The sequence below is a fragment of the Nansenia antarctica genome (assembly GCF_963989245.1).
Source record: "Nansenia antarctica genome assembly, chromosome: 6".
Lineage (NCBI taxonomy): Eukaryota > Metazoa > Chordata > Actinopteri > Argentiniformes > Microstomatidae > Nansenia > Nansenia antarctica.
The window spans coordinates 10,417,631-10,431,465 of NC_137676.1; the positions used below are offsets into that span (position 1 = coordinate 10,417,631).

Here is a 13,835-nt window from a genome sequence, read left to right on the forward strand (position 1 = left end):
TTCTAACTTGCAAGAAATGACATGAAGAAACATATCTCTATCATTTACTTTTAATGGAATGACAGGGCAGTGGCTGTACACTTCTCAAACATTCACAGACACATGACATTCAAAGTATGTTTTCACAATCAGACGTTTCTTATAGCTTATACAGCAGCCTTTATAAACATCTCAAAAATATAATATTTCATGCTATAGGTTATATCTGTACTGTTTACTGTACAATCAAATATTCTGAGCATAAATTTGACTTGTCTATTTGTATTCTCTCATCACATTTATATTGAAAATGCATCACTCTCTATATACTGTATATTTATATACAAATATATATATTCTACATTCTCTTAATCCCACTGTTGACATCACTCTCTGATTTGAGTGTTAGTTCATTCATACACAACAAACATCACAAATGTAAGTCAAGATCACAATATATATCACACAGAAACATACAACGGTAACTTATAAGACAAAGCAGCATAGGTCTATCTACAGTGTGATCCACCACAGTTCTGACTCAGGGGTTTTACACACTATAGGGCCGACCCAAACCGCACTGTGCTGGCTCTCATATTTTCCTTTCGCATTGTCCCTTCCAGCACTGTTTTCAGCAACTATGGTGGAAGCGTTACCAAGCCAGCCTGGTACTGCTCAGCTCGGCTTGGTTTGGCTCTGTAGTGTAATCAGGGTACAAAACTCAAATGGAACTGGCAGACACAGGAACTCTGGCGTTAATCAAAAACATGAATCTGGCACAGAATAGCCCCAGTTATCATACAAGTCAAGCTCCATTTAGTTTGCAGCTTCAACCATTCATTAGATAGACTCAACTTTATTGTTCCAGAATGGAAAAAACTGTCTTGGACACACAGTACTCCTGTATGTTTATCAAATGGGACTCAAACATGATGTTCACAAACTCTCTCCTACACATTTATCTCTCTACTTCCTGGTTCCTCCTCAGCCTGCTGCTGATGAGCCAATGCTAGCCCTGCCTGGTAGATGGACCACTGTAGCGCAGCCCCAGCGGGCAGCTTGACGTAGCCCTCCTCCGAGATGTGCTCTATCCTAAGGTAGCCCCCGGGCCGGTGCAGGGAGACTCCGTGCAGGTGGGAGAAGAGCAGAGGGAGGTCCCTGGTCAGGGTGTAGCGAGACACCAGCCCCAGCTCCGCCGGGATATCCTTCTCCTCAGAGTACTCAAAGATGGCCGCCATGTATTTGGAGAGGTCGCGTCCATTGGCCCTGGCTCGGCCCAGCTCCTCTCCTATTAGGGATATGGCTGCCGATGCTGCCGAGGAGCTGGAAAAGCTGCTGTTTGGTCCCCAGCCTTCGTCTAGGTCCGCTGGAGCCTTCTGCTGAAGGCCACGGGAACACACGACCAAGACAAAGTCACTCTCCTGGATCCTCCTGCAGTGCCAGGCCATGGCGCCCTCCTCTGCCAGGCTTAGAGAGTCCCACAGATCAAGACACACCTGGGGAGGAACACACCTGTTACTGTACACACCTGGGGAGGAACACACCTGTTACTGTACACACCTGGGGAGGAACACAGAGGTTACTGTACACACCTGGAGCCACAATAACACGTTCAGTTTCAGATCAGAAACAATACACCTGTGACCTGAAGGGAAAAAACACACTTGCTATATATACACCTGCAGCAAAACAACAACACCTCAAATGTTCACCTGGGACATTCTGAAATCAGCTAGGCTACATAACAGTCAGCCCTAATATGTAGATCAAATCAGCTAGGCTACAAAACAGTCAGCCCCTGATATGTCGATGAAATCAGCTAGGCTACAAAACAGTCAGCCCCTGATATGTCGATGAAATCAGCTAGGCTACAAAACAGTCAGCCCCTGATATGTCGATGAAATCAGCTAGGCTACAAAACAGTCAGCCTATCTGATATGTAGATGCACTTCAGATTAATGCAATAGCGTTTTTCAGTTTCCCCAATCCAAGTTAAAGTACAAGCTTTTTTTTTCCTTTTTAGTTTTACCTGAGTAGCTCATATACAGTATATGCTGATACATAGCTTGACAAAAAGAGTGAGTTTACCCTTTAAAACCAATAGAATGCTTCACCCCAGGCTAGCCACAGATAGAGGCCCTAAAGTCTCTTGTTATTCTCTCCTGTGTAGAGTTTACCCTTTAGAACAAATAGAGTGCTTCACCTTGGGCCAGCCACCTCAAGCAGCCTGCCTTGTTCTCTCTCTGGTTTAACTGTGTATGAGGGGAAGTTGGATCGAGGTAGAATCAGAGGAAGGGCTCATTGTAATAATACAATTGTAATAATTGGAATGGAACAAGGAATGGTATTAAACCAGTGTGTATGATACCCTTCCTCATTCTGTTCCATGCATTACAATGAGCCTGTCCTCTGATTTCTATCTCCACTGCTGTGTGTCATCGGAAGGTTCTCTAGTTTTACAATCTCTCTAACAGGTAACTGTGTACCTGCCTCCTATCTCTCTAGTTTTACCTGTGTAGCCACGTGTTGTTGCAGGAAGGCTCCCAGCTGCATCACTGCTCTCACGTGGGCGGGGCCATCGCTGCTGCTGTAGCAAATCAGCAGGCGGGGAGGAGTCAGTCGACTGGACAGGGGAGTGGCCTCCTCAGCAGTGTTCTTGGCCTGATGCTGCTCAATGATGTCTGAAAAACAAGACAAGACGTTCAAATGTACTGTACTGTACTCTGAAAGACTCGTTAGTAGAGGGCTAAGTGTACTTGTACTATTGTGAGATCACAACAACAATCAAACAGATATTTTAAGTGTTTGACCCAGGTTTAGACAGAATATGTGCAGAATAGGTTAAACGGGTGTGTGTGTGTGTGTGTGTGTGTGTGTGTGTGTGTGTGTGTGTATAAAGAAAGCACAGGTATCCTTGGTAACAATGTCAAGATGCCTACCTGGTTTTATATCCAGTTTCTTCATCCTCCTCCTCGTCCTCTTCCTGGCGAGAATGGCCAGAATAACTACAAATATGGCCACCAGGGCCAGGCCTACAGGAAGCACCAGGGCCAGGGAGGAAGAGGCAGTGAGAGGCAGGGCTGGCTCTGGGGGGGGAGGGGAGAGAGAGGTAGAGTAGAAGAACAACAGACAGATAGATGTGATTAGGACCAACATGGATCTATAACAGGGGAGGCTGTTGGAGGTAGAAAACGGTGTACAGGCTCTTTATAATACATGGAATTGAATAGGGTATCAAACCAAGATGTGTGTTCGATGCCATTCCTCATTCCATCCCATGCATTACAATGAGCCCATCCTCCGATTTCTACCTCCACCAGCCTCCCCTGACCTATAACCGTCTAACGTCCAGGTCTGGGTTGGGACGTACCTTGTTGAATGTGCATCACTGTGACATTGAACGTCTTCCTCACAGCATCCACCTCGTCCGCTGCTATCTGTGGTGACAGAACACGCTGGTTCATTTATTCAACACGGACTGAGACTACACGCCCTGTCTGTACAGAAAGAAATACAGGTATGTTGTGGTGATGAGAATGTAGCGAAAGTGGTTTGGAATCACACTCTCGTGGGGTAGCCCTGTCTAAGACACGAGAACATGAAAGTGTCACTGACGGATTGCACGGAAACTGTGTGTGAACTGTGTAACATGTATTGTGAGACCATAAGCCTAATTTCAAGTACGATGTGCTATCCCACCTCAAGTTTTCTCAAGGCTCTGCCTCCACGAGATAACACTGCGGAGTACGGCTTCCATGGTTCCACAGACTTTGTTCTGTTCACTATATTCTACAATTCTAATCTCTTGGAGTGGCGTGGTGTTTTCATGGGAGTACATTAGGAGAGATGCGTGTCTCATTCTTTGTGTATTGATGCTGATGCATCTTGGGATTAAACAATTCAAACTTCACTCAGGGATTTGGACTCTTTATTGGGTAAAAGGCTAACTTTTATATTCTAGGAATCTTAGTTTTATCAGCCCTGAGACTTGGAGGATGTCCTCTTGGCCTAATAGTAGAGTCTTGGGTCTTCCAAGTGGGAAACACAGGCTCGAACCCCGTCCGCCACGTACCTCGCAGGTGTAGTTGGAGCCCTCCTGAAGGCCGATCAGCTGATAGCTGTAGTGAGTTCTGTTTTTGGTGGGGTTCTGTGGAGAGCAGCAACACAGGTAGCAGTCATTATCCTGTAGTAGGCTATAGTGGACGCTACAGGGGAGGCTGGTGGAGGTAGAAATGGGAGGACAGGCTCATTGTAATGCATGGAATGGAATAAGGAATTGTATCAAATACACATGGTGGGATCAAACACATGTTTCATACCATTCCTCATTCCACTCATTACAATGAGTCCAATCTCATTTTACCTTCACCAGACTCCCCTGTTACAGTTCTAAATAAATACAATAGCAACAGACTTGTTACACCATACAGTAGTAATAAGCATTTTAAACTACAATATAACGCAGAGGCATTCAAGCTTCATCACTAGGCTACAGGGTGAGCAGGCCTGTCTACCCCGCTATCTGAAGGACTGCTTCTACCACAGGGCCGTCAAGGCCCTGAACACAGAAAAGGCCTAAGTTCTGGGCCCAGGACAGTCCGGACGGATTGTATGGCAGCTAGTGCTGAGGCACAAACATGTACATTTTCAAGCCTGCAAACTGTGACACTTTAAAATAATGTGAAAAAATACTCTTTGTGCAATATGACAATCCTAGTTGACTATCTGTGCAGTATAGTACAGTGGATTGTGTACATAGCCTTTATTGATGTAAACCAGCTCCTTACCTTCTTGTGATTTTATGCATTTATGCTTTTTCTAAAATGTTTTTTTTTTTTCCCTTTCCTAACACCAGGGGAGCCACCCCTCCTAAATTTCGTTGTTTGGTACCTGTACTGTAGCAATGACAAATAAAGTCCATTCCATTCCATTCCATTCCATATCTACCCTGTCTACCCCGCCCCCCCCCACGCACCCACCCACAACCCCAGTGTTCTGTCCACCTGCGCTTCCCACAGCTGCCACTCACAGGTCTGATGGCTGTGTACCTCTTCAGCCCCCCTCCTCCGTAACACAGAGAGAAGTAGTCACTAATGCCCAGGTGTGGGGGGGCGAGGTTAAAGGTCACCATGATGTCAGGTCCCTCCTGTTGAACCTTGATGTGTTGCGGGTACCAGTCTGCAATAAGGACAACAGAATTACATTCATAAACAATGTTTATATAATGTTACAGTCATACCAATACAGTTAATCGCTTTGGGTCTTAGAAAATCCCTGAATAAATGATGTGTTGTGTTATTATTTAATTTATTATTAGTACATAATGTCTGCTAACCACCCAAAGTAGTCTAAATAAATCCATACATAAATAGAATACTCCCCAGTAGTCTAAATAAATCCATAAATAAATAGACTACTCCCCACAGTACAGGTGTACAGTATAACATGCCAACATTTCAGGGAAGCATCACATCTAGGTCTAGGAGTCACATGATGCTGATGTATTTCTATGATCTCTTCTCTTGTGTAGTAGCACTTTGTAACCTTACAAAAGCGCTACATAAATAAAGGTATTATTAATATTATTATTATTATTATTATTACCATTTAACATGAAGAGGTACAGTATATGAAACAGCACATTGAGAGTATTGCACAAGCTTTAATGACCTTTCTTGCACTTCTCAAGCCCGGACTTCTCCACACAAGCTGCAAAACAAGAACACATACCCTTTTACAACACACCCGAGATTACAGCAGATACTATGTATGATGCATATGGGTAGAATGTACATTCACCGAACACTTTATTAGGAACACATCAATCACTTGAAGTGCACCTGAAAAATCTGCAGTAATTGTGTGATACAATCATGTCATCATGGACTAGAATCTTAATGCAATGTTTCCAACATCTTGTGGAATCAATGGCACAAAGAATTGAGGCTGTTTTGACATGCACGCAATAATTAGTTACTGATAAAGTGCTCAGTGAGTGTATGTTTGTGTATGTTCAGTATGTAAGGTGAGGTGCACAGTATGGCGGAGGAAGTGTTTGAATGCAGGCTTCGTGTGAAGGCAGGGTATAGGAGTTCAACTATTTAGCTTGTGGGCGCAAGTTTGGGCTGTGTTGGGTCCTTTTGTATGTATAGTAAATCTAGGTGATTTGTATTGATGGCTTTACAGTTTGAGGAGCAGGGCACCGCCTGCTCCCATCCCTCCACGTTCACCCCCCCACCCGTACCTGGCCTAAGGCTCAACTGTCTTTCAGTGTATGGTGTGTGTGTGTGAGGAGCGGTGTGTGTGTGTGTGAGGTGACAGGAGGTCTTTCACAAGGTGTCTGGCCTGAGGCTCTGTGACATACAGCGTGTGGAGAAGATGATGCCTTGGTAGAATTTGTCCCAGAGCTCGGGGACAGGCAAGGCCATCACAGTGACAGCGTACTGGGCCCCCAGGGCGAGACCGGGAAAGGGGTCCGACCTGTACACCTGCAACAAACACCACAACACACCTTGGACACAGGCTTGATAGGCCCAATAACTAATGGCTGCTTATTCTATATTATTTATATTTTTAAATAACATTCTGTTCATTTAAGATGCTCCTTAGGAGGGACGGAGGAAGGGAGGGAGGGAGTAGGGAGGGGTAGGGAGTAGGGAGAGAAGGAGGGAAGGAGGGAAGGAGGGAGGGAGTTAGTAGGGAGGGATAGGGAGGGGTAGAGAATAGGGAGGGAAACCAAATTCCTAACATGTTTACATGTCATAGCAATAAAGTCTTCTGATTCTGATTCTGAGGGGATAGAGTGGAGGGAGGGGGGATAGAGTAGAGGGAGGTGGGGTAGGGAGTTGGGAGGGGGAAAATAAGGAGGGCGAGAGGGTAGAGCAAAGGGAGGGAGGGAGGGAGGAGTAGAGTCATACCGTTTGGGCGTGTTCAGCAGAGAGAGAGATGTTTGGCTGGAACAGGAAGAGTTGACAGTCGATATGAGACCCTCCCAGAGCCTGGAGGGACACCTGGAAGCCTCGGAGGAAGGCAATCCCTGGAACGCGCGCACACACACACACACACACACACACACACACACACACACACACACACACACACACACACACACACAGAGCTCGAATTACAGGGGGGCTTGGGGGAAATGTTATCTGTCGACATGAATGACAGTGTATGACTCAATATGACAGTTTCTTTCCTATTATATTAAATATCTGATGTTTAAATCCATTGAACCAGTCTGTCATGATTCAATGGAGGACCGCAAAGGAAAGTTTTGGACTTCATTTTTCTTTGATTTCAGAGATTAACATTTTGTAATATTTGTGCCTGCTTTTTGAATTGTTACCTCAACTAAAACAGTGATGCCTTTACATTTATTGAGAATGTAATATTCTGAATTCAGCTAACTTAACGTCAACTTTCCGACAAAGTTTGGTATTAATCAGCAAACTGGCTAGTAGTCGCTCTATTGGTAGAGGGCTGCAAGGGAATTTTTCCTGGCTACATAGTATACAGGTTTTTTACTTTTGCCTGCTCGCGGCTCTGTCAGTATTGATTGATTGATTGACCGATTGACTGAACATTTTCATTGTGTGAAGCGCATTGAGTTGCATCTTGTAAGAAATGCGCTATACAAATAAAATTTGATTTGATTTGATTTGAATCAGGGGAGGCTGGTGGAGGTAGAAAACGGAGGACATTGTTATGCATGGACAGGATGAGGAATGGTATCAAACACACATGGTACCCCTGGTATCAATAATAAGTGGATATCATATTGTATTGTCCTTACCATACTGGCTGGGTCTCCAGTAGACAACGATGGTGTCGTAGGCCAGGTTCTGGTCGGATCCAAACTCCACAGTCACATGGTGAGGAGCATGCACATAATGTTGACACATCTCCTGTTCACCCAGTAGGACGAGGCACGGCCAGGGAATACAACCTGAGAGTGTGTGTGGGGGGGGGGACAGTTTCACACATAACTACAATCAGCAGCATTTTGCTTTAATTTTTATGTTTTTGGTGGAGCAGTGCAGATAGACGTGTGTTAGAATACACTGTTCTGAGTGAGAGAGACACTGGTAAGTCAATAATAGGTTAAGAACTTGTTTCTCAGAGCAATTATCCTATAATTGATTTGTCCTACATGACCCAGTTCTTGTGTGAGAGCGGTGACATGCACACACACGCACACACAAACAGACATGTATGCAGTAATACACGCACACAATCATGTACACACACGCATGTATATGCAGTAACACACGCAAACTTGCAGTGAAGTTGTACTGTGTACTGTGACTTACTTCCAAAGGCCTCCAGAGAGCGGAAGCCCAGAGTCCTCTCCACATCAGCTCTGTTGATCCTGCAGTAGTTGCATCCTGGGCCTCCCTGTGACAGAGCAACACAGGACATGGTTATGGCTGTGTTCATGGAGCAACACAGGACATGGTTGTGGCTGTGTTCATGGAGCAACACAGGACATGGTTATGGCTGTGTTCATGGAGCAACACAGGACATGGTTACGGCTAGTCAGCCAGTTATCCCCTGCAGGACACTACAGAGGGTAGTCAGACATTTTAAGTTGGAAGTTATCTCACATTTTAAGTTACCTCAAACTGTCAATGTTCAGTTAGAAGTGATATATATTGTCGTTATATAGAAAAAAATAAGAAAATAAGTGTTGATGAGTGTCCTTTCAGTCTAGCTCACTTGCCCCCCTCCACCAGCCCTAGTTTTGGCTACAGCTTGCGGTTCATTATTTTGAGGATAAATCATAGTTAGCTAGCTATAACCTCTTTATATACAGCTCTGGAAAAATTAAGTCTATTCCAAATATTTCTTAAATCAGCATCTCTACATGTATGGCAGCCATTCCATTCCAGTGTGTTGAATTCTAACACAGGCACACCTCATTCTACTTAGTCATAGTGAGTACTTACTGATTACAACCCAATCTTATTTTACAAGGAAAAGTATAAAAACCACTGCTGTGGTTATAATAATAATAATAATAATAATAATAATAATAATAACATCTGACCAGATGGATTGCAAAAACAGTTGCTAGTAGTACCTAAAAAATAATTGGAATAAAAAAATCACTATTGAGGGCATATAAGATGAGAAAATGTTTTATAAAATTCCACTGTGTTGAATTGTTTGTGTTGAAAATTCCACTGTGTCAGGCCCTGCGCTATTTACCATTTTTGCATGTTTTTTATGGCTTCTCATGGCTTTTATGGCTTCTCTTTTATGGATCTCAAAAAGTGAGATCAGTCTGCCAAGGTTGCCGGAAAGTGTTTTGAACTGGATAGTATATATTTTCAAGAGGGTTGTCGTGGTGAGGAGTAAAGATCAGAAAGAAGTTTAGAAAAGTTTTGTTTATATCTCTTGTATCTGAGGGAACGACACCAGTGGGTGATTTTGACTGCTAGAAGCACATTGTTGTTGTCCTGGAAGAAAAATTGCTTCCTTTTGCTCTGACAATGTTCGCCAACACTGAGGATTGTTTTTTCCAGTAGGACAATGCTCCATGCCACACAGCCAGGTCAATCAAGATGTGGATGGAGGACCATCAGATCAAGACCCTACCATGGCCAGCCCAATCTCCAGACCTCAAGCCCATGGAAAACCTCTGGAATGTGGAAGCATAACAAGGAAGCATGGTTGTTCCAATGACAGGGGAGGTGACGTATGACTGCTCTCATCTATAGTTCCCTGGACAGATTCCAGTGTGTGTGACCATGAGTCAGGGGTGGCTCAGGAGCTAGAGCCGGTGTCTAATAATCGCAAGGTTGGCGGTTCAATCCCCGGCCACATGTCGAGGTGTCCTTGAACCCCAAATTGCTCCCAATGAGCGCCTTGCATAGCAGCTTGCTGTCATTGGTGTGTGAATGGGTGAATGAAAGGCCATTGTAAAGTGCTTTGGAATAAGGCCCTATATAAGTGCAGTCTTTTTACATGTACCATTAAACGTGGTGAGACACAGGACAACATGTGAAGAGGCTTGGCAGAGGGGTCATAAAACAGAGCCGAGGAAATAACCTACCTACACGACACACTCCTAGAATGTACCTACTGAAGCCTCTTCAATACCTACATGACACACTCCTAGAATGTACCTACCGAAGCCTCTTCAATACCTACATGACACACTCCTAGTAGAATGTACCTACCGAAGCCTCTTCAATACCTACATGACACACTCCTAGTAGAATGTACCTACCGAAGCCTCTTCAATACCTACATGACACACTCCTAGAATGTACCTACCGAAGCCTCTTCAATACCTACAGGATACAGTCTACCTAGAACTAATAAGGGGTCTCTGGCTTTTCCTTGACGATAGAAGAACCATTGCAGGTGTTACAGTTTGTAGACAGAGGAAGGAAGGAGCAGAGGGAAGACAGTAGGGCACATAGAATAGCATGGCCCTGTCCTGAGATTACCCCTAGCCCCTGCTCCCTAGCACCTACTCCCTAAACACTACCGCTAGCCCCTGCTCTCGAAACCTACTCCCTAAACACTACTCTTGGAATCTACTCCCTAGACCCTACTCCCTAAACACTAGCCCTGGCACCTACTCTCTAGCCCCTACTCCCAACACACTACCCATGGCTCCCAGGCTTTGGAATGCTCTTCCCTTGGATCTTAGATCAGCGGTCTCGGTCGAGGCTTTTAAATAACAGCTAAAGACTGTCTTGACAGGCTTTTGGCTAGCCCCAAAAGCCTGTCTTTCTGTGTCCTGTTGATATTGTTGTACACTTGTTGTTTGTTAATTGCTCTTATTTTCACATGTTTGCCTATTTTAATCTGCTATGACTTTCGCACTTTTATTATGTTCTTGTATATGTAAAGCACTTTGTGACCCCTGGTCTGGGATAGGTGCTATACAAATACATTTTACTTACTTACTTACTACCCATAGGCCCTAATGCCTAGACACTACCATCGAGACCCGAGAACCCTAGACACTAACCCCTAGACACTACACCCTAGAGACTACCCGTAGCCCCCTACTCCCTAGACACTACCCCTAGTCCTTACTCCCTAAATCCTACTCCCTAGACACTACCTATAATAATAATAATAATAATAATAACTTTGATTTCTATAGCGCCTTTCAAAAACCCAAGGACGCTTAGCCCTTACTCCCTAGACCCTACTTCCTAGACACTACCCCTAGCCTTTACTCCCTAGCCCCTACTCCCGACACTACCCATAGACACTAACCCACATGTGTCAAACTCAAGGCCTGCGGGCCGAATAAATTGCTTACGGCCACAACCGCTAGAGGTGGCTACACGATATAGCTCAAGCTACCTTCCGTCAATTAAAATCTCCTCTACCCGCATTGACGAAACAATTGCAGTTAATTTCCAGTGATGTAGTAAACAAACAGTAGCTAATCATGAGGATGTGGTTGTCTATGTACATGATGTGGTTAGAAACACCATGACCAGGGGAGGCTGGTGGAGGTAGAAATTGGAGGACAGGCTCATTGTAATGCAATGGAATGGAATCCACAACGGAATCCAATCCATGCAAAGCAATATTTTTTTCAAGTAATTTTTTTCTGAGTGGGGCAGTCACACTCATATTTTTCATTTTATTTGACAGATACAGTGAAGATTTAGACAGGAAGGATGGGTGAGAGAGACAGGAGGGATGACATGCAGGATATGTCCCCGGGCCGAAATCGAACCGGGGACCCTACGGTTACATGGTCAGCGCTTAACCCACTACGCCACCTAAGCGCCCCCCAATTCTTTATTCCATTCCAGTCCATGCGAAATCCTTCGATCCTCTGAGAGAGGAGGGGTAAACAGATAATCTCCTGCCCTACAGGCTATCAGGTAGGGTTAGGAGGTCATAGCTTATGAAAAGCAGGTGGTAAAAATTTGAGCGTGAGAAAAACAGAATTCGCCCGAGGCAGAGAGAGAGAGAAGGAGACAGATGTTAGTCTAACTGCTTGGTAGGTTAATGGCTGCCGTTGTAACGCTGTGACAGGAGTGATACTACAGTAGGACCAGACATACCAGGTCACACTGCAAGGTACTGCCGGTCAGGACGAGCTGATCATTGCTTGACGAATAACTGCCTGAAACCTCAAACTGTGTGGTTTTCTTTATTCAAGTACACTTCAAGTACACTTTGTACGTCTACAAATGGGGCTTAAGTTTTCAAAAATGTTTCAGGTTGCTCAGCAAATCAACAACAACTGGAAACACTACAGGGGAGGAATCGGAGGACGCGCTCATTGTAATGCATGTAAAGGAACCATTCCTCATTCCATTACATGCATTACAATGAGCCCATCCTCCGATTTCTATCTCCACGAGCCTCCCCTGCTGTGCCACAAACGTATGCACAACCGCATTCATGTGACAGTTTAACTGGACTTGTGTACTGTACATTGAAATAAAATGTCTCTACTGTAGTCTACATTGAAATTCATTTATCTACTATACTCTACATTGAAATGTAAAGCCGTAGCATACCAGCAGAGGGGGTCTCAGATCATCTCTGCTTTCTATCAGGCTTTGGGGGGAAGCAGGGGGGACTCGACTCTTTACATAAAAGCAAAATGGGAAGCAGAGTTGAAAATCCAAATATCAGAGGAAGAATGGTTTCAAATGTGTGAGACGCAATTTACATCCACAAACTCATTAGTATGGAGGGAGTTCTGCTGGAAGAACCTGACTCGCTTTTTCATAACACCCAGAATAAAGAGCAAGCAACTTGGCGTACAGCAACAGTGCTGGAGGATGTGTGGGTACATGGAGGCTGACCACTCGCACATTTTCTGGAACTGTACAAAGATAAGGCCATATTGGGAGATGGTTAATGCAGTGATCAAAACTATTATGGGATATGGAATCCCAAATACCTGCCCGGTGATGTATCTTGGGAACATTAAAGATGTTGTGGGGGGAGGCGATCTCTATCTGACTAAGGTTTTGCTTGCAGCTAGTAAGAAAGCTATAACCAGGAATTGGCTTAATGTGAACGCTCCGAAACAGGAACAGTGGCTGGAAATTGTACAAGATCTTTTTGTTATGGAAAAGTTGACATACGTTCTGAGAATCCAAGAAAACGCATTCAATAGGAAATGGGAAAAGTGGAATATTTACAGAGTTGACACCTAAGAGTAAGCTGTGCATTTTATTATGTGTATCTCCAGACAACTAGTGTGTATATTGTTGTTTGTGTTGTGTTGTCAATGTTTCATGAAAACTCAATAAAAACATAAGTGTGAAATGTAAAGCCGTAGGCTCTCTGATGTTCCATCTCTATATGTATACACCTATGAACCACGTCCGTTCTGAGCTTTAAAGAGCAACGTGTTCCACTAAAACAAGGACAACCCAGCCATACATTTTGCTAGTACAACTGTAGGCACAGGTATAGCAGCTCAGGTAGTGGCCGAGGGTTTACTGCCTGTTTCTAGTAGCTAAGCCGAGGGCTTACCGCCTGGTTGTTAGCCTTACCTGCAGGACACATTCCAGGCTGCAGTCATGAGCGGAGACGGAGGCAGAGAGGAGGCGTTGGGGGTCCCTGTCTTCTCCCAGGGCCCGGAGGAGCTGACCAGCTGTCAGGAGGAGGAACAGGACCTGCATGCGTCTACACATGCTGCCTCCACGGACATGACAAAGGCACCTAACACACACAGACACACGCACGCACACACGCACACGTACTCACACAGAGACGCAAGCTGGAGACGCAGACACACGCACACACGGCCTGGTCAGACGAGCGGATCCTCTTCTCAGCGCTGAGGCTTAGAAGTGTTTCAAGTATCGTTTAGGTTGGACGACTCTTAACAATGTGTGACAAGAGTGAGT

General features: G+C 44.7%; 1 protein-coding gene across 1 annotated transcript; it reads right to left on the reverse strand.

Annotated features, from left to right (window-relative positions):
* Positions 1-929: 929 nt before the first annotated feature.
* Positions 930-13,619, reverse strand: LOC308160266 (interleukin-17 receptor D; the record flags this gene model as incomplete). The annotated part of the gene is made up of 12 exons (XM_080534184.1): positions 930-1,475; positions 2,491-2,660; positions 2,919-3,059; positions 3,350-3,416; positions 4,052-4,126; positions 5,009-5,157; positions 5,650-5,688; positions 6,344-6,467; positions 6,897-7,015; positions 7,775-7,927; positions 8,292-8,376; positions 13,479-13,619. The coding sequence occupies 12 exons, from the start codon at positions 13,617-13,619 to the stop codon at positions 930-932; spliced, it is 1,809 nt and encodes a 602-aa protein (XP_080390310.1).
* Between the last annotated feature and the right edge of the window lie 216 nt (positions 13,620-13,835).